The sequence below is a fragment of the Balaenoptera borealis genome (assembly GCF_965194805.1).
Source record: "Balaenoptera borealis genome assembly, chromosome: 8".
Lineage (NCBI taxonomy): Eukaryota > Metazoa > Chordata > Mammalia > Artiodactyla > Balaenopteridae > Balaenoptera > Balaenoptera borealis.
This window is the reverse complement of record NC_138865.1, coordinates 25,753,863-25,781,623: the sequence shown is the minus strand read 5'-3', so window position 1 is coordinate 25,781,623 and position 27,761 is coordinate 25,753,863. Positions and strand designations below refer to the sequence as shown.

The 27,761-nt window shown below is 43.5% G+C and overlaps 1 protein-coding gene across 1 annotated transcript in view; it reads right to left on the bottom strand.

Annotated features, from left to right (window-relative positions):
- LOC309632968 (tripartite motif-containing protein 54-like) overlaps positions 1-27,072 on the bottom strand; it is a 32,935-nt gene extending 5,863 nt beyond the window's left edge. The window contains 3 exon segments of the mRNA XM_082401101.1: positions 9,332-9,502; positions 11,589-11,747; positions 14,780-27,072. Coding sequence (XP_082257227.1) covers positions 9,332-9,502; positions 11,589-11,747; positions 14,780-14,953 — 504 coding nt within the window. The 5' untranslated portion in view covers positions 14,954-27,072.
- Between the last annotated feature and the right edge of the window lie 689 nt (positions 27,073-27,761).

Here is a 27,761-nt window from a genome sequence, read left to right as displayed (position 1 = left end):
AGAGGGTTTGGCTTCTTTAACACAGCAATTTTCAGATTCATTCATGGATTATTGTATGTATCAATGTGTTCATCCTTTCATCTGGACATTTGGGTTGTTTCCAGTTGTTGTCTATTACAACTGTAGCTGCTACGAACATTTGTGTACAAGTTTTTGTATGCATATATATTTTCTTTTCTCTTGGGATCTGAAACCTAGGTGGAGTGAATGGATCATTTATTTAACTTTTTAAAAAATTACTAAACTGTTCTCCAAACGGTTTGTACCATTTACATTCCCAGCAGCAGTGTATGAGAGTTCCAGTTCCTCCACATCCTCACCAACACTTGATATGGTCTAGCATTTCTAATATGTGTGTAGTGGTATCTCATTGTGGTTTTCATTTGCATTTCCCTAATGACTAGTGGTGCTGAGAATCCTTTCATGTGCTGTTTGCCATCTGTATGGCTCATCTGTGAAGAGTCTGTGCAAATCCTTTGCCTATTTTTATTGAGTTGTTTTCTTATTGTTGAGTTTTGAGAATTCTTTATTCTTTATCTTTTATCAGATATGTATTTACAAAGATTCTTTTTCTCCTATGTTTTCTTCTACAGATTGTATAGTTTTAGGTGTTATATATAGGTCTACTATCTATATAGGGTTAATTTTTGCACATGTTGTGAGGGATGGATGCAGTTTTCTTTTCCTTCCTTCCTTTCTGCCTTTTGTTGTTGTTGTTGCTGCATATGGATTTTCAATTGTTCCAGCACCATTTGTTGAAGAGGCTATTCTTTCTCCACTGCATTGCCTTTGCAGCTTTGTCAAAAGTCAGGTATCTATGTGTATGGGTTTATTTCTGTTCCATTGTTTTATTTGTCTATCTTTATGCCAATGCCATGCTCCTTTGATTAACAAGGATTTAGAACAATTCTTGAATTCAGGTAGTGTTAACTTTGTTTTCAAACCCTAACCTTAACCCTTCCCTTTCCACATGAGCTTTAGGATCACCTAGTCAATTAAAAAAAAAAAAAAAAAAGCCTGCTGGGATGTTAATTGTGATTGCAATAAATCTGTAGAAATACTCGGGGAGAACTGACATCTCAACCACGATGAGTCTTCCCATGCATGAATAGTATATATTTCTCCATTTATTTAGATCCTCTTAATTTCTCTCAGCAACATTTAATAGTTGTCCAGGTACAGATATCGCACATCTCTGGTAAGATTTAGATATCCACAAAGCATTTTATATCTCTGATGCAATTGTAAGTGATATTTAAATTTTAAAAATTGTCAATGGTTTGTTGCTAATATTTAGGAAAAACAATTGATTTTTGTATATTGATCTCATATCTTTCAACAATGCTAAACTCATATGTTAGTTCTGGTAGCTTGTAAAGCTCATCAGAATTTTTATAGAGACAGTGATGTCATCTATGGATAAACACAGTTTTGTTCTTCCTTTCCTATCTGGATGCTTTTATATTAGTTTCTCTTGCCTAATTGCACTGGTTAGAACCTCCATAATCTGCTCTGTTAAATAGCAGTGATGAGAACGACATTTCTCGGTGTTCCTGATCTTGGAGGGAAAACATTCAGTGTTTCAGGATTAAGCATGATGTTGGTTGTAGGTTTTCATAGATGCCTTTTATTATGTTCTATTCTGTGGTATAATGGGAAATATATCGTCTTTGTCCCTGGCTCCTGGTATAGAGCTCCTAAAACTCTTGGAATTTCCTGAGTGATAGGAACAGCTCTTATAATTCACAATAAACCCCTTTCAAACATATCTGAGATTATGCTAGTTAGGTGACTCTTGGTGGGTCCCTAGATAGTTTCAGAATGGGGCCTAGTTGCCAGAAAGACTAAACTTTTTTTTTTTTTTTTAAATTTTTATTTATTTATTTATTTATGGCTGTGTTGGGTCTTCGCTTCTGTGCAAGGGCCTTCTCTAGCTGTGGCAAGTGGGGGCCACTCTTCATCGCGGTGCGCAGGCCTCTCATCATCGCGGCTTCTCTTGTTGCGGAGCACAGGCTCCAGACGCGCAGGCTCAGTAATTGTGGCTCACGGGCCTAATTGCTCTGTGGCATGTGGGATCTTCCCAGACCAGGGCTCGAACCCGCGTCCCCTGCACTGGCAGGCAGACTCCCAACCACTGCGCCACCAGGGAAGCCCCAGAAAGACTAAACTTTGATTAGAGGATTAGAAATTTCAGCCCCATCCTCAACCTCTGGGGAGAGGAGAGGGACTGGAGATTGAGTTCAATCGCCAATGGCTAATGATTTGATCAATCATGCCCTAAATAATGGAACCTCAATTTAAAAAAAAAAACCAACCAGCTAACCAAACAAACAAACAAAAAACCTTTAAAAAAGGTTCAGGGAACTTCCAGATTGGTAAACACGTTGATATGCTGGGAAGATGGGGCACCCAGAGATGTCATGGGAGCTACCCCTCTAACCACGTCCCAGCCCTTACCTTGTCCTGTGCATCTTTTCCATTTGACTATTCCTGAGTTGTATCCTTATAATAAAGAGATGGACATAATAAAGTGTTTTCCTGAGGTCTTTGGGTCATTCTAGTGAATTATCAAACCTGAGGAGGGGGTTTTAGGAACCCCCCAGTTTATAGCCAGTGAGTCAGAAGTACACGTGGCAACTTCAGACTTGTGACTGGTGTCTGAAGTGGGACAGCCCTTAACCTGCAGGGTCTGCACTAACTAGAGATAGTGTCAGAATTGAAGTAAGTTTTTGGACACCCAGTGAGTGTCTGAGAACCAGAGAATCTAAGATATTACTAGACTGGTGAGTTTTATAAAATTGATGTTAAATTTTTTTCAAAATTATTTTCTCTGTCTATTGAGATCATATGATTTTTCATTTTTCTTCTGTTATTATAGTGAATTATATTGATTGTTTTTTGAATGTTAAACCAACGGTGTATTCTGGGAATAAGCCCCTTTTTGTTATGATGTATTAGTCTTTTCATATATTTTTGGATTTGATTTGCAAAATTTTAAAAAGATTCTTGTATCAATGTTCATAAGGGATATTGTAATTTTCTTTGCCTGGTTTTGGTTTCAGGGTAATCCTGGTCCTATAGAATGAGTTGGGACAAATTCCCATTTCTTCAATTTTCTGGAAGTTTGTGTATATTTGGTATTGCTTCCTTAAATGTTTGGTAAAATTCATCAATGAACCTATTCAGGCTTAGAGTTTTTACTGTAGAAAAATTTTTAACTAGAAATTTAACTTCTTTAATAGAAAATGGCTATTCTTGTAACTTATTTCTTCTGGGAGAACTTTGATAGTTTGTGTCATTCACAATTTAATCTAAGTTGTCAAATTTAATGGCATACACTTTTTCACAATAGTCCCTTATTATCTGTTGGAGCCACTCCTCAGACACAGAAAGACTGATGATGACACCGCACAAACCAAGAGGTGATGAAAAGGGGCTATTACTCACATAATGAGGCTTTCTGGAGGAGAGCAGGGCAGCTTCCAACAAGGTCTGAAAATAGCTTGAGAGGGCAAGGAACACAGATTAGATTGGTTTGGAGTTTTTATGGTGGGTTATGAGGTGTTGAAGGTTCCCACAGCCAGGCTGGGCTTAACATGGTTTAAACTCCTGCAGGTGCCAAAGAAGGGAGCACCTAGGCTTGCTTATCAGCTTTTCCGGATGTGGAACAGAAGGCAAGGAGGGAAAATGGAGACTTAAAAGCTGTGAGCAGTCAAACATCAAACATGGAGTCTGACTCTTTATTATATTATCTTTTAAATATCTATAGCATTTGTAGTGATGTTACCTCTGTCATTCCTGGTTTTGGTAAATTGTGTTCTCTCTCTCTCTCTCTCTCTCCTCTCACCACTCCCCTTTCTCCCTTTTCCCCTCTCTCCCTATCTCTCTCCCTCTCTCTTTCTGTCCTTGAGAAGTCTGGCTAGAAGTTTAATTCAAATGATCTTCTCAAAGAACAAGTTTTTAGTTTTATTGATTTTTCTCTATTGTTTTTTGTTTTCTATCTCATTATTTTCTGCTTTTGTCTTTATTATTTCCTTTATTCTGCTTACTTGGGTTACTTTGCTCTTATTTTTTGCACTTTCTTAAGGTGGAAGGTGAGGTCAGTAATTTCAAATCTTTATTCTTTTCTAATTAAAATTTCCCACTGAATGCTGCTTTAGTGGCACCCCGTAATTCTGATATGTTTTGTTTTCATTTTCATCCAGTGCAAAATACCTTCTAATTTCCCTTTTTGTTTCTTTTTGATCTATGAGGTATTTAGAATATGCTTTTTAGTTTCCAAATAATTGGAGAGTTTCCAAAAATATTTATGTTATTGATTTCTAATTTAATTCCACTGTGGTCAGAACCCATACTTTGTATGATTTGAATCCTTATTTTTAAAACTTATTTATTTTTCTGGCCACGCTGTATGGCTTGAAGGATCTTACTTCCTCAACCAGGGCTTGAACCCATGTGCCCTGCAATGGAAGAATGGAGTCCTAACCACTGGACAGCCAGGGAAGTCCCTGAATCCTTTTAAATTTATTGAGACTTGTTTTATGGTCTAGCTTGGTGAGCTGTGTGCACTTGAGAATGTGTTCTGCTGTCGTTGGGTGGAATGCTCCATAAATGTCAGTCAGGTCTGATTAATAATGTTCAAGACTACTATTTATTGCTGAATTCCTGCCTACTTGTTCTATCAATTATTCAGAGAATGGTATTGAAAATTACAGATTTGTCTATTTCTCCTGGTAGTTCTATCAGTTTTTGCTTTATATGTTTTGAAGCCTCCTTATTAGATGCATAAACATTTCAGACTGTTATTATTCTCTTGATTAACTGATCCCTTTATCAAAATGAAATGAACTTCTTTCCCCTTGGTAATACTATTGGAGTGAAATCTTCTTTGCCTGATGTTAATAGAGCCACTCTAGCTTCTTTTGATTCATGTAAGCATGACATGTCTCTTTCCATTCTTTCACTTTTAACCTATTTGTGTCTTTATACTTAAAGTGCATTTATCATAGGCAGCATAGAGTTGGGTCTTGATTTTGTTTCATTCTGACAAAAGCCTTCTTAATTGGAGTGTTTAGACCATTTTCATTTAATGTGATTGATTATTGATATGACTGGATTTGAGTTTTATCATCTTGCTATTTATTTATATTTGTCCAATCTGTTTTTTGTTCCCTTCCTCCTCTTTTTCTGCCTTCTTTAAGATTGTGTGTCTTTTATAATCACATTTTATCTCTGTTGCTAGCTTATTAACTACAATCCTTTATTAGTTTAGTGGTTGTTTGAGGGCTTATAGCACACATCTTTAACTTATCACAGTCTAACTTCAAGTAATGTTATGCCACTTCACATATAGTATAAAACCCTTATAATAGGGGCTTCCCTGGTGGCACAGTGGTTAAGAATCCACCTGCCAGTGCAAGGGACACGGGTTCGAGCCCTGCTCCAGATAGATCCCACATGCTGCGGAGCAACCAATCCTGTGTGCCACAACTACTGAGCCTGTGCTCTAGGGCCCACAAACCACAACTACTGAAGCCTGAGCGCCTAGAGCCCGTGCTCTACAACATGAGAAGCCACCGCAATGAGAAGCCCGCGCACCGCACTGAAGAGTGGCCCCCGCTTGCCGCAACTAGAGAAAGCCCACACACAGCAACAAAGACCCAATGCAGCCAAAAATAAATAAATAAAATAAATAAAATAAATAAATTTTTTTAAAAAAACCCTTATAATAGTGTACTTCTATTTTGCCTCTCATAGGCTTCATGGTATTCTTGTCATGTATTTTACTTTTATATGTTGCAAACCTCACAATATATTATTATTTTACAAACAGTGAGTTATCTTTTGAAAGATTTAAATAATATGAAAACAATCTTACATAGTTACGTTTTTCATTGCCATTTCTGGTGCTCTTTATTCTTTTGTGTAGATCCAGATTTTCCTTCTGCCTGAAGGACTTCCTTTAACATTTCTTATAGTGCGAGTCTGCTGGTTATGAATTCTTTCAGCTTTGTATGTCTGAAACAGTTTTTATTTTGCCTTCATTTTTGAAGATATTTTCACTAGATATAGAATTCTAGGTTGACTGCTTTTAAATTCATTTTTTTAAAAATAAATTTATTTATTTATTTATTTATTTTTGGCTGTGTTGGGTCTTCGTTTCTGTGCGAGGGCTTTCTCTAGTTGCGGTGAGTGGGGGCCACTTTTCATCGCAGTGCACGGACCTCTCACTATCGCGGCCTCTCTTGTTGCGGATCACAGGCTCCGGACGCGCAGGCTCAGTAGTTGGGGCTCACGGGCCCAGTTGCTCCACGGCATGTGGGATCTTCCCAGACCAGGGCTCAAAACCGTGTCCCCTGCATTGGCAGGCATATTCTCAACCACTGCGCCACCAGGAAAGCCCTTAAATTCATATTTTAAAGATTTTTCTCCACTGTCTCCCTGGATGTTTTGTTTCCAGCAAGAAGTCAGATGTCATCTTTATTTTTGTTCTTCTGTATGTAACATGCCTTTTTTTCCCCTCTGGCTGCTTAATATATTCTCTTTATCACTGGTTTCAGCAATTTGACTATTATGTGCTTTGGTATAGTTTTAGTCATATTTATTGTGCTTGGTGTTTGTCAAATTTCTTGGATGTGGGTTTATAATATTCATCAAGTTTGGATAATTTTTGGCCATTATTTTTTAAAATACTTTTCCTGCCCCTTCCTCACTCTGTCATTTCCTTCAGGGACTCCAATTACCCATATATTGGGACACTTGAAGTTGTTCCACAGCTAACTAATTCTTTTTGTTTGTTTGTTTTTTTTTGGCCATGCCACATGGCTTGCATGATCTTAATTCCCTGACCAGGGATTGAACCTGGCCTTGGCAGTGAAAACATTGAGTCCTAACCACTGGACTGCCAGGCAATTCCCCACAGCTAACTAATTCTGTTTTTAAAAAATTCTCATTCCTCTCTGAGTTTCATTTTGAGTAGTTTCTTTTCCTTTTTTAAAATAAATTTATTTCTTTTAGGCTGCACTGGGTCTTCATTGCTGTGCATGGGCTTTCTCTAGTTGCGGCGAACAGGGGCTACTCTTCGTTGTGGTGTGCAAGCTTCTCATTGTGGTGGCTTCTCTTGTTGTGGAGCACAGGCTCTAGGCACGCGGGCTTCGGTAGTTGTGGTGCACGGGCTTAGTTGCTCTGCGGCATGTGGGATCTTCCCTGACCAGGGCTCGAACCTGTGTCCCCTGCATTGGCAGGCGGATTCTCAACCACTGCACCACCAGGGAAACCCTTGAGTAGTTTCTATTGCTATGTCTTCAAGTTCACAAAGCTTTTCTTCTCAGTGTCTAACCTGCTGTTAATCCCTCCAGTATATTTTTTATGGCATTGTAGTTTTCATCTCTAGAAATTCAATTTGAATCTTTTTTTATATCTTCCATGTCTGTAACTTTTTGAAATATGGAATACAATTGTGTTAATTTTTAATATATATTTGTCTGCTAATTTTAACATCTGTCTCAGTTCTGGTTTGATTTTGATTGATTTATTATTGTTTTCATTATGGGTCATATTTTCCTGCGTCTTTGCCTGCCTGGTAATCTTTGGATGCCAGACATTGTGAATCTTACCTTGTTTGATGTTGGATTTTTTTTATTCCTGTGAATCTTAATATTTGTTTTGAAGTACTGTTAAGTTACTTGGAAAGAATGATCTCTTAGTGCTTGCTTTCATTATTTGTTGGGTGAGTCTGGAGCAGTGCCCAGTCTGGGACTAAGACTTCTTGAGTTCTCATCCCAGTGTCTCATGATTTATGAGATTTTCCAGTCTCATTCGTGGGAACAGGCATTGTTCTGATCCTGGATGAGCTCCAGGCACTGTTCCCTCAGTCCTTTCCTATGGCTCCTTCCCTGACCTGAGGTAACATCCTCACAGACAAGTGCTGACCTATTCAAGTCTGTTGAATACTCACAGGGGACTCTTAACCCAGATCTCTGGATTCTCTCTCTGTGCAGTCCTGTCTTCTCTAGACTCTGTCATGTGCACTTGAAATGCCTTGACCTCCCCAGAATCTCAGCTCCATCTCCCAAACACAAGAAATCCGCCAGGCTTTGCTTGGGTTCCCTCTTTCTGCCCCTCAGACTTGAAACTCTCTCAAGGCAATAAGCTGGGGCAATTGTAGAGCTAACCTTGTTTATATCTTGTCTCTCAGAGATTATTATCTTTTATTGCCTGAGGTCCAGTGTCTTGAAAACTGTTGTTTCATATATTTTTGTTTTATTTTTCCAGAAGGGAGGGTAAATTCAGACTTTGTTACTCTACCTTGGACAAATAAGGAAATAATAAATGAAATTTTAACAAATATTTGGTATTTAGAAGAAGATCTACAAAAGTCAGTTGTGGTAGACACAGATATTCTGCCCAGATCCCCCTTTCCAGAGAGGACTTGCTGCCTGCCAAGGTATGACCAGCCACCAGCTGTCAGATCCTTCTGGGTTGCTGTGCCCTTCCCACAGCAGCCCACATTTGGTGGCTGAGCAAGAGGACCTATAATAGCCTGGCCATTTCAGCCCAACGTGGGGTACACTGATGGGCAAATCTGGCTCCAGATTCCTCACTGGATCAGGAGCTGCTTGTCAGGCCTGTGGTGTAGTTTGCCCTCCCTTCTGTTTCATCTATTTCTTCCTCCTTCCTCTTACAGATGTCAATCTTGGATATCTTTTACCCAAACTCTGTCTCAGCTTCTGCTTCCAGAGAACACAACCTGTGATACCAACTGTTAGGCGGCTAGTGTGGCCCAGAGATCAGTCCCTACGGGCCTCTGCCCTGGCCATTCTGCAGATGTTCCTTCTCTACAAGAGCTGAAATCTTACCACTAGAACTAGAATTTGTTTCTGAAAGACTGTCTAGTCTTGTGTGTGTGTGTGTGTGTGTGTGTGTTGGTGACTTAAAACATTTTGTTCTCTTGAAAAATGTATCCAGAGATTAATTCCTAAAACCTATATTTTGGGGGGAAAAAGTCATGAAATAAGGAAAATAAGCCATAGAAGCTAGTATACATCTTACTTAGTCATCTTAAAAGAGGGTAAAATAGCCATTAAATTATCATCTTGGAGGCCCTTAAAGCAATCAGAATTCAACCATTTCTCAAGGTGCGCATTTCAAAACTTGACACACATTTCAGAACACACTTAAGGAGAGTCAGTCTCTAGAGAATTTCCCCTTCATATTTAAACACCCCCTTTGTCAGCCTAGTGCCCTCAAGAGAACAGCAACTGTTTGAACTGAAACCAAACATTGCCCTGCTGTTTACTTGGAGAAAGGACACGAGCCATATGAGCCATACCTGCACTGCCTGTGCTGTGCTTTCAGATTTCTGCAGTACCAGCTGAATATCCTTAGCAAAGCTCACTTTCCTCTCTGCATAGGCATCAGAAATCTTGGCTACTGGGTGAGACTTGTGGTCCCCAAAGAGCTTGCATATTCCACATATTGGTTCTTCATCACTTAGGCACATCTGATTGACAAAAGAAAAGTCAATGATACTTATTTCCCTTCTTGTTCCAGCCCTACACACTCAGGACCTGCCATACTTCAGGCTGGTGACATTCTGAATGTATTCTTAAGCAGGTATCAAGAGTCAGTTACACAGGAGGCCCTGGCACCTGGAGGAGAGAGATGAGGGTAGTACTAGGATGCTTGAATTGTAATTTAGTAAGCACATACCGCATCTGGTATTACATGGACTCCTCACAATGACCTTTTGACTTGGATAGTATTGCGTACATTTTATACCTGAGAAAGCTGAGAAGGCTCCAAGTTGTTAGGTGACTTGTCCAAGGACACACTACAAGGAAGGGATAGCACTGGGATTAGAAGACGAGGGCTTTCTGGGAATTCCCTGGCAGTCTAGTGGTTAGGACTCAGCACTTTCACTGCTGGACCCCGGACTTGATCCCTGGTCAGGGAACTAAGATCTTGCAAGCCACGCGGCACACCCCCCCAAAAAGATGAGGGCTTTCTGACTCCAGGAGCAAAGCCTTTTCCACCTGGCCAAGTCACGGCCTTGTGAGGATTAAATACCATGATGCATGTAACATGCTGCCCAGCATGCGGGATCTTAGTTCCACGACCAGGGATAGAACTCGTGCCCCCTGCAGTCGAAGCGTGGAGTCCTAACCACTGGACCGCCAGTGAATCCCCAAACTGGGCCTATTTTAGATGAAAGGGATTGAGGAGGACCCTCACTGCCTTGCTGACCCCTCTGCCTCTTCACTCGGCTAAAGGGAGCCTTGGAATGAAAACTCTTTCTTGGAATTTTGGAAGGGGAGGTAACTACTGAGGATGAGACAGAACCATTGAGAATTTGTGATAAATGGAACAGATTTTTAAAGCCAGAGTCCAACAGGAATACCAAATCACATCTTTTCTCTTGAGTCCTCTTAGTGGCTTGAGCTAGCCTGCCCCAAGCATGCCACTTATGTCCTTGCAGGAGGAGGGGCGGGTAGAAGGAACAGAGCAGAGTCTGGTGGAGCTCGGAGCAGCCCAGTAGATTGGCTGAGGGTGAAGACTTGCAGAGAAACCCTACCCTGTGAGGACAGACCATTGATATTCTGCACTGAAGTGCTGGGGGCCCCTGGAGCTACGAAGCCCTCTTTTGGAGCCACACCTATGCTTTAGGATTTGGCTGCAGATCTTCAAGCTAGAGCCAGTTTATGAAGACTTGGGGATACTTTTGACCTTCTCTAAGGAAATCACCGATTTAGTTCATCCCTGACCATTACCAAAGTAACCTAAACCTGGTGGCTGGTGCTACACAGTCTGTGAAACATGGAAACTCTGCCTCCTCCTGCACCTCCAGGTTTGTTGGGAGAATCAAATGGGCTCAAGGTTGTGAAAGGGCTTTGTCAACAGTGAAGAATGAAAGCTGAAGTGGTGTTATCTCTGATTCATATCTGAGTTATATCTGACATGGGGATCATCCTAAAGTCAGTACCAAAGGGGAAGATTACATGTGTCAAATTACCCGTGAAATCTCTTAGCTAGGGAATATGGAATTAGAGTACAGTACACATGGTTTTGTATAAATCACACTGTAGATGTGTGTATAAATGTACAATGTGTACAGCATAATGCAGAGTACAATAAAGAGTTCATATGATGTATTGTATGAAAAACTCATGCTGAAGATTAAACATCGGAATCATACTCAGCTCTCCAAATAGACATGTATAACCAACAGGAGGAATGGCAGAATCACTGGTCCCATCTTACCCCACCCTCTCTCTCTGGGGTAATCAAAGGTAGATAAATTCTCATAATCTGAATATAATGCAACTTATTTGTAACTATTTGAGCCTATCTGTGGTCCCTTAAATCTTGCCATGGTTTGTATGGCTGAACACCACACACACCCCCAAAACCTGCACTCCAGAACTAAGAATGAAGAATGAAGTCAGCGTTGGTATGTGCATTTATTTGGAAAGTAATCCTCTACTATACTCCTGAGCAAATATTCAATTTCAACCATAAGGTTACCGAGTAATCTGGCAGATTGGGTAGCTAAGCAAGAATAAAATAAAACTAAAAGTGTAATTGAATACCAGATTCACGCTTTCTCCATGCTTTTCACACGTCTGAGCAAGCTGATTTTGTTCCTTGGTGTGAAGCATCTCAAGTTCTTCCTTAAACTTCTCCAGTATGTTTTCAGCCAGGATGTTCCTCTGCAATCCATTTGTTCCCCTTCCCCTCAAATAAATGACCTAAAACACAGAGCTGGCATGAGCTTGTGGCAAATTCCCATCATCAGCTGTGACATCATCATGGGGAAGGATGAGACACCTCCCTTCCTGCACGTAAACAGCAGTGAGCGGCAAGAGAGAACAGGCCACTGGCCTGAGTGAGCGCTGACCAGGCTTTCAGAAGGAAATGACTGTGAAGACTCCTCGCCCCTGCAGAATAACTCTTCCTGCTCCAAAGCCCTCTCACCTGGGCTAGTATGTGCACCATCTGCAGAGACAGTCGCCACAAACTCCATCAGATGAAAGAGGAACCTGCCTTCTTTCACCCCGTGAGTCTTGGTTAGTACCTGCTCTGTCTCCTGGAGAAGCCCAGCCCAGTGGGAAGACAGACCCTCACAGAGGACTGTGTGGTTAGGTGTGCAGGGGAGCACAAAAAAGGAAGGACTAAGTCTCCCTGGGGTGATGGAGGAGAGCAGGACTGGAGTCTCAAGAAGATGCCTAAATTAGACATTGAAGACCAAAGTGTATTAAACATGTATTTTATTTACTGTGTTCTGATGTTCTGGCCCCTGGGGCCTGGGATGGCCCCTCCCATTGGCTAGCCAATTCTTAGAGACAGTAAAGGATTCACCCGGGAGCATACCTTTCACATGCAAACCAATAAATCTGGGGTCCACACCCAACCACCTCCTTTATATTTGCTATTCCCCTATCCACCTGCCCTAATCATCCAGGGCTGGGTACTAGACATCTAGGGGCAGCCCTACCTATCCCAGAGGCCACTGAAATTATTCAAACTGTCCAATCCTAAGCCTTCTCACCCTACTTCACCCATTCCTTCCTGCAGAAACCACAACAAAGGTCTTTCTTGTCCACATTTCCCCCATCTCCCTGTTTCCTGACCCACCCTGATTTCCACATGTGGCCACCTGTGACGTGGCATGGCCCCCCTTGGGATCTATGAGTTACAAACTATTTTTCAATGGCAGTCATCCCCTGATCTGTTGGTCTCATCATACCTGAATAATTATAAAACCTACATTTAAAAACACAAGGAAAAAAGACAAGGCCATATGCTACCCTGAGTTAACATAGCAGTCCACCCAGCTGGCAACAACCTTAAATTCCATTTGCTTAATAAACTTTTACTAAGCACCTACCATGCTGGGAATGTGATAGTGAACAGGACAGACACACCTGGCCCTACCCTCAGGGGTTCATATGCTAGAGAGGGGAATAGATGCCAAACAACCAATATGCTAGCTCCGTCCACTGATTTCCAACCAGGCAATTTAAATCCTTCTGGGACCCAGTTGTCTTTTCTGCAAAATCCAAGCTCAACAAAAGCTGCCAGCACACTTCCTGTGCTCTTTGCAATTCTCTCAGAGTGTGAGGGTCTCGTGTCTGCACCTGGAAGGGGGGCAGCTGGAGAGCAGCCTCACCCACAGAGTGGGTAGTCAGAGGGTTCTGCTGTCTCTAGTCGCTGGGACAAGAAGCAGACGTTTAAGTGTGTTACTTAAAAATCACACTCTAGACACTAAAGGTAGTGATGAAGCCCCCTGGGGGTAGGGGAGGAGCTGTGGTCTAAATACTCAGCCATCAGAGTAAATGAATGCCAGTAGTGGCCACAACTGATGGTAAAGAAACAAGCTGAATTAGCACAGTATTTTGAGGTATGAAGGTAACCATGGGAAGAACTATCTAGAAAAAGTTAGAAGAGGCTGCTTCTGGGGAGTGGGACTGGGGTGGGCAGATAGTGTGGCTTTTCATTATAAACTCTTTTCTAGGGTTTGCCCTCTTAACCTTGTCTGTGTGTTATTTTGATATGATTTTTAAATAAATGCACAAATAAGTGAAAATTCCAGGTTGAAAAATGAAAAGCTTAAATAAATCTAAGCATTTGCTGCTTTTGAACTGCTGTCCCCCAACCCTACACACACACACACACTGCCTCCTCATTGGCACCCCTGCCTCCATATTCAGTTGGTTACCACTGGAGAGCCAGCACCTGTCTCTCCAATCGGCCCACCCTCTGTCCCTACTGACAGAGATTCCTACATAATTTCCCTCTTCCTGAAATCTATTTGTTTTATATTTTCTTCCTTGCTCCCTCCCTCCCTCCCTTCTTCCCTTCCTTCCTTCCTTCCTTCCTTTCTTCCTTTCTTGCTTCCTTCCTTCCACAAATACCCAAAGGACCTGGAGAAACACCAATCACAGTTCTTATGTCCCAGGTGGGGAGAGAGACTCTACACAAGTCATTGTACAAAAAGTTTTCATGAGCGTACGTAATGTAGACAATGGTGCACTTTCAACGCCAATGCTGTATGACCCTTTCCAGGTTAGACATTTCTCCTGGCCCCCATTGCTTACAGGACAGAATGCAAAGCCTTTTGCATGACTTGTAATGGCCTCAATATGTCCCAACCTGCCCTCCTGGTGGATGCCCTAAGTGCCCTGACATCTCCCACAATCCCACACTGAAGCCTTCTTATCTACTAACCAGCTCTAAGCATCTCGGCTGCAGGCCCCTTTCTTGGCCCTTGGCATCTGCTATCCTCTCTTTGTCTGCCCTGCTCTGTAGACTCTCCCCAGCTGTCACCTCCTCTGCAGCCTTTTGTGTCTCCACTGTGGGACCTCTCACTGTACACAGGGCCACTGGCTCCTGCAAGGATGCTCTTCACTCATCTCTGCGTCCCTGGGGTCCTGGCACAGTGACAAGGCCTCTGGCAGGTGCTGATAAATGTCCCCCTACCCCAGCACATACTAAGTGAAAACTGGCATATTTTATCTCTTGGTGGTTCTGTTAGAACCTTCTCTCTAACATTAAACCACAATGCATGTCTTCCTGTAGCTCCTGCCCTGGGTCCCACCATGTCTTCTAAGCCTGCTCCCCACCCACCCCCTGATAACCCACCAGAGATGTGAGTTCTGGCCAGCCAGTCTTCATTTTGCAGGCCAAATATCCCTAGTTCTGTTATGGAATGGATCCAAGAAGTGATGACCAGAAAGAAATCTGCTATCTCAGTAGCAGAAGGGCCCCAAACCTCTCTTACTTTCCTACACACTGGGCAGCAGAACTGTCCGCTGCCGTGGGTACAGTTCTGGCCCACCAAGATCAGCTCCAGGCACTGTTTGCAGAAGTTGTGGGAGCAGGAGAGGAGCAGCACCGGGGGTGAAAACAGCTCCATGCACACAGGACAGGACAGCACTGCGCCCAGCGCCTCCATGGCATCTGCAGCCGCCTGCCTCTCCCCCCCCCCACCAGGCTTCTAGAACAGGTGCGGAATACAGCCATGTGAGACAAGTCACAATAGACACCGCCAGGCTTTCCTCAGAGGATGGAAGAAGCAAGGGAAGCTCCACAGACACCTGGGCCACCAGGACGTGTTTGTGTGGAGGTGGCAAACCATGCCTGCCGGCCAAATCCAGCCCACAGCTTTTTTTCGTACAACTTACAAGCCACAAATGTTTTTTCACATTTTAAGGTGTTGCAAAAAACAAAGAACAAACAAATCAAAAAAAAAGCAAGAATATATAATAGAGGCCACATTAGACCTACAACATCTAAATCATTTACTTTTTCCTTACTGAAAGGGTTGGCTGACCCTGTCTAATTTAGAGGATAAATATAACTGGAATCCAGTCTACCTAATATGCACACTCAACCTCAGGAGTCGGTGGGATTGAGTGAGGAGCAGGAGGCCTGTCTCCAGCCCACAGTCTACGAGCTGGGTGATCATAGGCCAGTGACTGCTATCCTCTCTCCTATTCCTTCTTCCACAATATGTTGAACTGGGTCATCTCTAATCCCTACCAGCTCTGTAACTCTGCGCATCTAGTCTCTGGCTTTCCTAACCTCCACCCCCTCTCACAAAGGGGACAATTGTACAGGTCTTACCTGGCCCATGGGTTCTTCAGAAGATGAACCAGTCTTAAAAAGAAGCATTGATTTGGCACCAGGCTGGGCCAGGCAGTTGTCACATTATCTGTCATTTAATCTCCACAACTGGAAGAGGCTCAAGTCATTAGCTTTCACCTGCATCAGGGAATCTGAAGCCTGGAGAAGTAGAATAACCTGCCCAAGCCTTCAGTTCATGAGGGTGGCAGAGCTGGTAATGCACCCGTACTCTTCCTTTGCTTCTGATGGGCTGTTGCCTCACAAATGAGGTCCTCCTGCAGATGTGAAGGTTCCCGGTGAAATGTAGTTTCCTTACACTCTTAGATGTGCTTATGAGACCGTGGAGAGCAGGGAGAAAGGAGTGAAAACCCACCTCATGTGCTCTCAGCATCCATTAGACAAACACAGATTGAGTATTGAACATGTTTAAGACACATGATGGGTCATGTGGGGGCTTAAGATGCTCATTATTCATGACAGTGACAGCCACTCTGCAGGCTCATTAGGACTGGTGCTCAGCATATACCATCCTGTCTACTTACCACGTCACTCCTGTGTAAGCGGCTCTAAACAGACAAGGCAAATCCCTGCTCTCAGAGAGCTGTCAGTCCAAAGGAGACGGAAGGTACAGAAGGAGAGGTGTGGATGCCCTGGCTGGCCCACCAGCCATTCCTTCTCTGGCTGTCTTCAGGACAGTGGCCAGAAATACCAACTCTGTCCCATCAAAAGGTCTGACATTGGGCGGCGGTCATGTCAGAGGCTTTTGGCCAACGTGACTTGTATTGAAGTCTGCCGAGAGGATTTGGGGGAAAATTTCTTGCTTCCCTGATGAAAGAGATTGATGCGGATTTCAGCACACTTCCCTTCATCTTCCTGCCTTGTATGAAGATGTAGAACTTGGAGTTGTAGCAGCTACTTTGCAACCATGAGGATCACAGATATGGAGCCCAACATCAGTGAACAGCTGCAATGATGCCAGTACTCACCTTCCTCCGGTTCACTGTATGTGAGTAAACAAAGCCACCATGAACTGGGTTTGCAATCCTAACTGATAAAACAAGGCAGGAAGTATTAAGAGACATGGAGATAAGCTGGAAGCATTTTGAGAATTATTCACAGCAGAAAGGATTGTAGACAATGTAGCAGCGCTATTGCTTACTCTATAGAGCCATGGCCTTCTGTCTTCCTAACAGCTCCCAGCTACACTCAAGACTCCAAAGTGCTTCATCCTGAGATGTGCCCTGACTGAAACGAGACCCTAACAGCAATGTCAACCCCCTGGCCAGTCGCCCAGACATTTAGAGCTAGCTTGGCTACGTGGCCCACTTCTCTCCAATGAGAAATTAGGGGGATTTTGCTAGAAGGTTACTGGGAAATTTTTCTACCATAATAAAAGGGGCAATCTCCCACTCCTTTTTTTCTGGCCTTGTGTACAGTTGTGTGAAGACGTGATGGCTACAGCAGCCATCTATGATCAAGAGGGAAATCCCTGAAGATCAGCAGAGACGCTGACCCAGACTATTGATACCGACATCAGTGAGCTGCTGAAAGAACCCTGGGACCACCTGGCTCCAGACTTCTTGTAAGTAAAGAGTAGACATCCTTGTTGCTTAAGCCCTGTCAGCTGGGCATGCTATAGATCTTTCTTGGCTTGTGCACAGGCTCTCTGGAGGACTGGGCATTTGGTTCTGCATGTCCAAGCCTCCCTAAGGCCGCATGGTCAGTCAAGACTGCGAGCAGCAGGCTGGGCAGGTAAGCGCTGGCCTCTGGCCACTCCCCCAGCCCCTCCCTGTTTTGGGGACTTCCAGCACCAAGCAGGCTTTTGTTCATTAAGCCATTGCTTTTTTTTTTTTTTCATTTTTTTATTGTGTTAAAATATACGTAACATAAAATTTACTTTTTTAACCATTTTTAAGTGCACAATTCAGTGGCATTAAGTACATTCAAATCGTTGAGCCACCATTTAAAAACAAACAAACAAACAAATTGTTGAGCGACCATCACTACCATCCATCTCCAGACCTTTTTCATCTTGCAAAATGAAAACTGTCCCTGTTAAATAACTACCCCCTTCTCTCTTCCCCAAGCCCTTGGCACCCTCCTTCGCCACTCAAACTGACAGAGAGGAGGTGTGGAGGTCACAGGAGGGTGGCTGGACCCGGGCAGGACAGCCTCCAGGGCCAAGTTCTCTCTGGTGGTGCCACAGGAGCTGGAGGGGGTGGGCATAGCGGAGTGAACCCTCCTCCCACCCAGGCAGGACTGGGGTGGGAAGAACCCAGAAAGGGTTTGGAGCAGCCAGAGGGGCCAGGGCAGACAGAGCGCCAAGGAGAGAGGGTGTGTCCATGTTGCCTCTGAGCAGGTGGAGGAGGACCCGGAGCATCAGTCCTCACCTGTGGCTTCAGGAGAGCAGGGAGTGGAACCAGCGTGGAGGCCAGATGGTTGGATTCAGGACCTGGGAACCCGGGAGAGAGGAGTGGGAGCAGCAAACCCACGCACACCCTGTGCTTCTGCCAGGCACCCTGAGCTCCTCCCAGCGAACTCCAGACTGAATGAGGGTGGACACCTTTCTGCCTCTTTGTCTTCCCTCCCTGTCCCCACCGTGCTCCTGCTGAGAGTGGCGTTTTCCCGCTTTTCTGTTTTTTCTACTTGCCCCCTTTCTGGGGCAGAGTCTTCCCTGCCTGTGTCCCCCTCGGACACCAACTCTGTGCCAGGTGTCTGCTGGGTTGGGGGGGCCAGACTTCAATGAGAAACCACCCCCACCTTCCAGGACCCGGCAGTCAGGCAGAAGAGAGCACTCTCACATGGCCTGGGCCCTGGCAAGCTGCGCAGAGAAAGGCTCCCCTCCAGTGGGGCCCAGGAGGACGGATGTCACTGGCGAAGGGGTAAAAACAGAGCAGGAGGGCTCAGGGATGTGCGGGTCCTGAGACCTGCGTGGTGCAGATGCCAGTTTGGTGCCCATCAGGCAGACCCCAGAGAGACTGAGGGGGACAGATGTGATGAGATGCGTCTTTAGAAAGGCATGGGAAGTGTGGAGGGAGACCCAGAGACTGGAGGGGGGATGGAAACCAGGGAATGGATCTGAAAGACAATTACCCATGAATCTGTGGACAAAGTGAAAGCTCGGGCATGTAGGAGGGAGCAGGCAGAGGCAGAGGCAGAGTCGAGGAGAGAGGGGAGCCGGGTTCTCTGGAGGAAACAATAAAAAAGAGCTGCTTCTTATAAAGTTGCTCACCACCTGGCCCAGCCATCCCTCTCCTAGGCTTTTCACCAAGAGAAACCAAAACCGAGTTTTGGGGGGAGAACTTACCCACGCACGTGTATCGTCCCATCCTTTACTCACAGTTGGCAAAAGCTAGAACCAGCCCAAGTGTCCTTGGGTGAATGGATAAACATGCCGTGGTCCATCCATACGATGGAAACTTCCTCAACTCGAAAATGAGCAAACGACGGATAGAGCCAGCATTGGCAAATGGCAAATGCATTTTGTGAAGTGAGAAAAGCCAGACCCCAAAGGCTGCATATTGTATGACATTCTGGAAATGTAAAACCAGAGGGACAGAAAGCAGATGAGTGGGTGCAGGGCCGGGGATGAGGGCTGCCAAGGGATACCAGGGGGCTTTCTGCGTGGATGGAGCAGTCCTATATCTGTACTGCAGTGGTGATTATGTAACTGTGTGTTTGTCAAAACTCACAACATGAAAAACAGAGGACTTGACTGTATATTAATTATATCTAATGTACCTGAATTTAAAATAAGCAGCCACTGGGGTGACAGGCTTCTTGAGGGAGGTGGCTGAGACAGGGTGGCTGATGCTGCTGTGACGGGCTGAGGAGGGGCTGGAACGTGGGTTCAGGCACTGGGGGAGGATTTGGGAAGGGGCTTCTCCAGACAAGCCTGGTCCTTGGCGCTGGGGGAAGGACAGATCCTGGAGGTCCCTGTTTCTTCCTCGTCATCCCATCAGTGTTCTGTGCCAGAGACAGCCTCAGCAAAGATGAATGACCCCCCACCCCATCAGACAGCCCCCCATGGGTGCACTGGAGAGGATCATAGTTCTTTTTTCACTTTCTCCTAAGAGTTACGAGAGCTCCTACACAAGCCATCTCCTCAGCCAGACTCAGACAAAGGGACAGAGAAAAGTGATTTCCTTGGGTCAAGAGTGGATCCCAAATTAGAAGACAGGTCTCTGAACTCCTGGAGCCCTGTTTATCAGGATGTTTATGGGAGCAGACAGCATACACAGCCCTCTACCCACTCACCTCGGAGTGGGTGCTCACCCTCTGGCTGCTTGGGAGGGGCCAGCCTCCAGGACACAGTTCTATATTTTAAGGAGAAAATATGTATGCGTTCCAGCCTTGCTGAAGGCACCTAGGCTGCAAGCCCACTGTAGCAGCTGGGAGGGGGAGTAGAGGACCCAGGCCTGAGGGCAATATTCAACATCTCAGCTCCAAATGACCCCTGAACCTCGGCACAATCTTGGGGACCAGAAAGACCTAGATCAGATATTTCACCAGCCCTGGGGGAAAATGGGGGTTTGTAGTCAACACTGAGTTGATCTAAAGAAAGTAAAGAAATGTGGATTTAAAAGAGTGGAAGAGGAGGGAGCTCTTTGAAATGTATCACCAAAACAATCCCCAGCTTTATTTCTCCCCCAACCCTCTCCTACAGTCCAGGGACAGAATGATTTGGTCTCAGAACAAAAGACAAGAAGCACTTCCATGTACTGTGTCTTTGTCCAGAATTCTCATCCCCCTATTTTCCGTAGGCCACGTGCAAGTGTCCCCCGGGCCTGGGAGCCTCTCCTTCTTCCCAAAGGAACTGGGCTCCAGGGCCTGTCCTGCCTGGGCTCCCTGGGCTCCCTGGGCTCCCAGGACCACCTGCCTCCTTAGAGGGGAGCCAGCTGTGCATCCTGTGTTCCTAAGGAGGGATGGGGGACCTGAAGGTGCTTGAGTGAGGACTGAATGAATGACGCCAGAGAGAAAGAACTTAGATGGTCCCATATTTAATTCAACTTTCTACTCCATGGCTCAGACACAGTACTTTCTGAAGGACCATTTCTCATTTGCCTGAAGGTTTATTTTACACATGGGGTTTCTTCATGGCTCACAGTCCCTGGGCTGCAGCCAGGAGGCTGTGTCTATCAGAATTCCTGGGGTAATGATTTCTGGGCACACCATCAGCACCATCATGGGAGGCAACAGGCTGAACCTTTTCTGAAGCTCTTTAATTAAATTGAGCTTTCTATGCCTCAATTTAATTAGTCTGTGGACACTGTGGTGGTCAAAATTTTTAATTGTTGAAAAAAATAACTATGTGGCTATAACGGCGAAATCTCCTCTGAATCCTTTAAATACAAAAAGCAGGAAGACAAACATCTGGTAACAGAGGTTGTGTTCCGAGGGTGGTGGCCAAAAAAATTCATGCATTAGTCAGAGTCTAGAAAAATATTGAGGAAGGAACGTAAGACATCTGTTAAAAAGCAGATTTTTCCAAACTCAGTTCTTCAGAAATTCTCAGGAAAAAACATTTAAAATAAGAAATAAATTTCAATTCATTTAAAGATATTTTAGATTGTAAAATCAAAGTTCCCACTGTAAAAATATTACAACTCATAGAGGTTCTCTGAAGATTCAGAGTCAACAAACATCAGAACCCACTTGGTGCCAGCCATTTCTTTTTAACTTTAAAAAATAACACAGTTAGTATGTGGGCCTGTTTGTGTTATAAAAATTCAAATAATGCAGTTAAAGCTCCAGTCCCCCTCGAAAGTAACCACCCATTTCAATCCCCTTCCTGAGAAAACCACTGTGACCATTTAACATTCCTCCTTCCAAAATGTTTTCTTTCCTCATTTACAAATTTTTATTTTTTTATTTTAACAAGTTTATTGAGGTACAATTGACATACAATATTTAAAGTGTACAATTTGATATGTTCTGACATGAAACCAATACCACAATCAATACAGTGACCATAACCATCTCCCCCAAAGTTGCCTTGTGCTCCTTTGTGATTCCTCCCTTCTCTCCATCCCCCACCCCAAGGCAACCACAGATTTGCTTCCTGTCACTACAGATTACTTTGCATTTTTACAGAGTTTTATACAAAGGGAATTGTACAATGTGCACTTTGGTGGGGGGGGGCTGACTTCTTCCACTCAGCACAATTAGGCTGAGAGTCATTCCTGTTGTTGTATGTCTCAATAGTTCATTCCTTTTTATTGCCGCATGGTATTCCATGTGTGCATATACCACGATGTAGTTATCCATTTACCCACTCATGGACATTTGTGCTCTTTCCAGTTTTGGGCTATTCCAAATACAGCTGATATGAGTACTTGTGTACAAGTCTTTGTAGGGACATGCACATGTAGGGGCATTTACTCTTGGGTAAATGCCGGGAAGTGGAATGGGTGGATCACAAACTGGGTGCATGTTTAACTGTGTTTTCGAAAGTGTGTACCGTTTTATATCCCCACTAGCAGTGCACGAGAGTTCCCGTTTCTTTGCATCCTCACCAACACTTGGTATGGTGGGTCTTTTTCATTTTAACCATTTTGAAAGGTGTGAAGTGATATCTCGTTGTGGTTTTCATTTGCATTTCTCTGACTAATAATGCTTAGCATCTTTTCTTGTGCTTATTTGCCAACTCTATATCTTTGGTGGTGTATTCAAATCTTTTGCACTTTTAAAAGTTTGGGCTGATTTTTCTTTTGTCATATTGTTGAGTTTTGAGAGGTTTTATATAGTCTGGATTCAAGCCCTTTATCAGGTATATGCTTTGCAAAATTCCCTCCTAGTCTATGGCTTGTCTTCTCATTTTCTTAACAGTGTCTTTTGAAGAGCAGAAGTTTTTTGGTTTTTTAAAAAATTTATGTATTTTATTTATTTTTGGCTGCATTGGGTCTTCGTTGCTGCACGCGGGCGTTCTCTAGTTGCAGTGAGCAGGGCCTACTCTTTGTAGCGGTGCGTGGGCTTCTCATTGTGGTGGCCTCTCTTGTTGCGGAGCACGGGCTCTAGGCACGCGGGCTTCAGTAGTTGCAGTATGCGGGCTCAGTAGTTGTGGCGTGCAGGCTCTAGGGCGCAGGCTCAGTAGTTGTGGCACACAGGCTTAGTTGCTTCCGCAGCATGTGGGATCTTCCCCGACCAGGGCTCGAACCCATGTCCCCTGCATTGACACGTGGATTCTTAACCACTGCACCACCAGGGAAGTCCAAGAGCAGAAGTTTTAAATTTTGATGTAATCCTTTTTTATCAACATGTTCTTTTATGGATTGTACTTTGGAAACAGCACGTGAAACACTGACCAGTTTAAACTGGTTTTGCTTCCTTAAAACAAGTTGATTAATCAAACCTGGAGCTATTTTACAGAGACAGCACTGCGCATATGCAAGACGGGAACCCATGTCTCCTGAATGACCCCAGGACCAAGAATCTTCAGTCTACAAAACTCAAATAATAGAAATGTTGCCACTGGAGCCCTTTGTAAAGTGAGAAGTCCTTCAGTAAGGAAAATCCAGCTTCCAGCAGCTGATTACCATATGTGGACTGATCTAAGACTCGCCAATCAGCTTATTCCCCTCACCCCTTAAATTTCACCTTGAACTCTGGAGGGGGAGACAGATTTGAGCCCTGCCTCCTGTCTCCTTACCTGCTGACCTTGCAATAAAGCTCTTTCTTTTTCTCAAAAGCCTGTACCATTGTACTGGTTTCTATGCAGGTCGGGCAGTCAGCCCTTGCTCGGTAACACTTTTTGTGTCATATCTAACAAATCTCTGGCTAACCTAAGGTCACATGTACTTTCTCCTAGAAATTTTATAGTTTTAGATTTTACATTTAAAAGTTGATTTTTGTAGATGATGCAAGGTGTGGATCCAAGTACTTTTTTTTTTTCATACAAATATCCAAATTGTCCCAGCACAATTTGTGGGCAGACTATCCTTTCTCCATTGCATTGCCTTTCCACCTTTGTAAAAAAGCAGGTGTTCATGTACGTGTGGGTCTATTTCTGTACTCTTTTTCTGTTCCATTGATCTATTTGTAAAAAATACCACTGTTTTGATTAGCGTAGCTTTATAATAATCTTGAAATCAGATAGCGTTAGCCTGTCAATTTAGTTCTTTTTCAAAGTTGTTTTGTCTGTTGGAGGTCCTTTGCCTTTCCATATAAATTTTGGTTTTGGCCGTGCTGCATGGCATGCGGGATCTTAGTTCCCTGACCAGGCATTGAACCCATGCCCCCTGCAGTAGAAGCACCTAGTCCTAACCACTGGAGTGCCAGGGAGTTCCCCTAAATTTTAGAATCATTTGTCAATTTCTACAAGAAGAGCCTACTTGGATTTTGGGTAGGATTGTGTAGAATCTGGAGGGAAATGACATTTTAACAATATTGAGTCCTTTGACTCATGGACAGGTGTAACTTGTCTTAATTGGGTGTAAGTTTCTCTTGGCAATATTTTGTAGTTTTCAGTGTATAGGTGTAGTGAGCTGAATCATTGCCCTTCCATCCCATTCCTCAAGATATGTCCACATCCTAATCTCCAGAACCTGAGAGTGTGACTTTATTTAGAAAAAAGTTCTTTGTAGATGTAGTTAAGGGTCTTGAGATGAGGAGGTTATCCTGGATTATCTAGATGGGCCCTAAGTTTAATGACAGGTGTCCTTATAAGAGACATGTAGAAGACAGAGAGAGAGGAGGAGAAGGCAACGTGAAGATGGAGTGATATGGCTACAAGCCAAGACACACCAAGGGATGCCTGAAGCCAGCAGAAGCTGAAAGAGGCAGGAAGGATCCTCCCCTAGTGCTTTTGGAAGGAGCACAGCTCTGCTGACACCTTGATTTCAGGCTCCTGGCCTCCAGAACAGGGAGAGAACAAATTTCTGTTGTTGTAAGCCACCAAGTTTGTGATAATTCATTTTGGCAGCCTTAAGAAACTAATACAACAGGTTGTTCACATCTTCTGTCAGATTTATACCTTAGTATTTCTTCTTTTTTGATGCTATGGCATTGTTTTCCAATTTCAGTTTCAGGTTGTTCATTGCTAATACATAGAAATGGAATTGATTTTTATATATTGATATTGTACCCTCTCACTTATTAGTTCTCACAACTTTTTCTGCAGATTCCATCAGATTTTCTATATAGATGATCATGTCTAAGGATAAAAACCATTTTACTTTTATACATGCACCTCAATGTTCATTGTAGCACTATTTACAATAGCCAGGACATGGAAGCAACCTAGATGTCCATCAACAGAAGAATGGATAAGGAAGATGTGGTACAGATTGGTTCACGATGGTGGAATAGAAGGACGTGCTCTCACTCCCTCTTGTGAGAGCACCAGAATCACAACTAACTGCTAAACAATCATCGACAGGAAGACACTGGAACTCACCAAAAAAGATACCCCACAGCCAAAGACAAAGGAGAAGCCACAGTGAGATGGTAGGAGGGGCGCAATCACAAGAAAATCAAATCCCATAACTGCTGGGTGGGTGACTCACAAACTGGGGAACACTTATACCACAGAAGTCCACCCACTGAAGTGAAGGTTCTGAGCCCCACGTCAGACTTCCCAACCTGGGGTCTGGCAATGGGAGGAGGAATTCCTAGAGAATCAGACTTTGAAGGTTGGTGGGATTTGATTGCAGGACTTCGACAGGACTGGGGGAAACAGAGACTCCACTCTTGGAGTGCACACACAAAATAGTGTGAGCATCAGGACACAGGGGAAGGAGCAGTGACCCCACAGGAGACTGAACCAGACCTACCTGCTGGTGTTGGAGGGTCTCCTGCAGAGGCAGGGGGTGGCTGTGTCTCACCGTGAGGACAAGGACACTGACAGCAGAAGTTCTGGGAAGTACTCCTTGGCGAGAGCCCTCCCAGAGTCTGCCATTAGCCCCACCAAAGAACCCAGGTAGGCTCCAGTATTGGGTCACCTCAGACCAAACAACCAACAGGGAGGGAATCCAGCCCCACCCATCAGCAGACAAGCAGATTAAAGTTTTACTGAGCTCTGCGCACCAGAGCAACAGCCAGCTCTACCCACCACCAGTCCCTTCCATCAGGAAACTTGCATAAGCCTCTTAGATAGCCTCATCCACCAGAGGGCAGAAAGCAGAAGCAAGAACTACAATGCTGCAGCCTGTGGAACAAAAACCACATTCACAGAAAGATAGAAAAGATGAAAAGACAGAGGGCTATGTACCAGATGAAAGAACAAGAAAAAACCCCAGAAAAACAACTAAATGAAGTGGAGATAAGCAAACTTCCAGAAAAAGAATTCAGAATAACGATAGTGAAGATGATCAAGGACCTCGGAAAAAGAATGGAGGCAAAGATCAAGAAGATGCAAGAAATGTTTAACAAAGACCTAGAAGAACTAAAGAACAAACAGAGAGGAACAGTACAATAACTGAAATGAAAAATACACTAGAAGGAATCAATAGCAGAATAACTGAGGCAGAAGAACGAATAAGTGACCTGGAAGACAGAATGGTGGAATTCACGGCTGCAGAACAGAATAAAGAAAAAAGAATGAAAAGAAATGAAGACAGCCTAAGAGACCTCTGGGACAACATTAAATGCAACAAAATTCACATTATAGGGGTCCCAGAAGGAGAAGAAAGAGAGAAAGGACCCAAGTAAATATTTGAAGAGATTATAGTTTAAAACTTCCCTAACATGGGAAAGGAAATAGCCACCCAAATCCAGGAAGTGCAGAGAGTCCCATAAAGGATAAACCCAAGGAAAACACGTCGAGACACAGTAATCAAATTGGCAAAAATTAAAATCAAAGAAAAACTACTGAAAGCAGCAAGGGAAAAATGACAAATAACATACAAGGGAACTCCCATAAGGTTAACAGCTGATTTCTCAGCAGAAACTCTACAAGCCACAAGGGAGTGGCATGACATATTTAAAGGGATGAAAGGGAAGAACCTACAACCAAGATTACTCTACCAGGCAAGGATCTCATTCAGATTCGATGGAGACAGCGAAAGTTTTACAGACAAGCAAAAGCTAAGAGAATTCAGCACCACCAAACCAGCTCTACAACAAATGCTAAAGGAACTTCTTTAAGTGGGAAACACAAGAGAAGAAAAGGACCTACTAAAACAAACCCACAACAATTAAGAAAATGGTCATAGGAACATACATATTGATAATTACCTTAAACGTGAATGGATTAAATGCTCCAACCAAAAGACACAGGCTCGCTAAATGGATACAAAAACAAGACCCATATATATGCTGTCTACAAGAGACCCACTTCAGACCTAGGGACACATACAGACTAAAAGTGAGGGGATGGAAAAAGATATTCCATGCAAATGGAAATCAAAAGAAAGCTGGAGTAGCAATACTCATATCAGATAAAGTAGACTTTAAAATAAAGCATGTTACAAGAGACAAGGAAGGACTCTCCATGATGATCAAGGGGTCAATCCAAGAGAAGATATAACAATTATAAAGATATATGCACCCAACATAGGAGCACTTCAACACATAAGGCAACTACTAACAGCTATAAAAGAGGAAATTGGCAGTAACACAATAATAGTGGGGGACTTTAACACCTCACTTACACCAACAGACAGATCATCAAAAAAGAAAATTAGTAAGGAAACACAAGCTTTAAATGACACAATACACCAGATAGATTTAATTGATATTTATAGGACATTCCATCCAAAAACAGCAGAATACACATTCTTCTCAAGTGCTCATGGAACATTCTCCAGGATAGATCACATCTTGGGTCACAAATCAAGCCTCACTAAATTTAAGAAAATTGAAATCATATCAAGCATCTTTTCTGACCACAACACTATGAGATTAGAAATCAATTACAGGGAAAAAAACGTAAAAAACACAAACACATGGAGGCTAAACACTACGTTACTAAATAACCAAGAGATCACTGAAGAAATCAAAGAGGAAATCACAAAGTACCTACAGACAAATGACAATGAAAACATGATGATCCAAAACCTATGGGATGCAGCAAAAGCAGTTCTAAAAGGGAAGTTTATAGCAATACAAGCCTACCTCAAGAAACAAGAAAAATCTTAAATAAACAACCTAACCTTACACCTAAAGAAACTAGAGAAAGAAGAACAAACAAAACCCAAAGT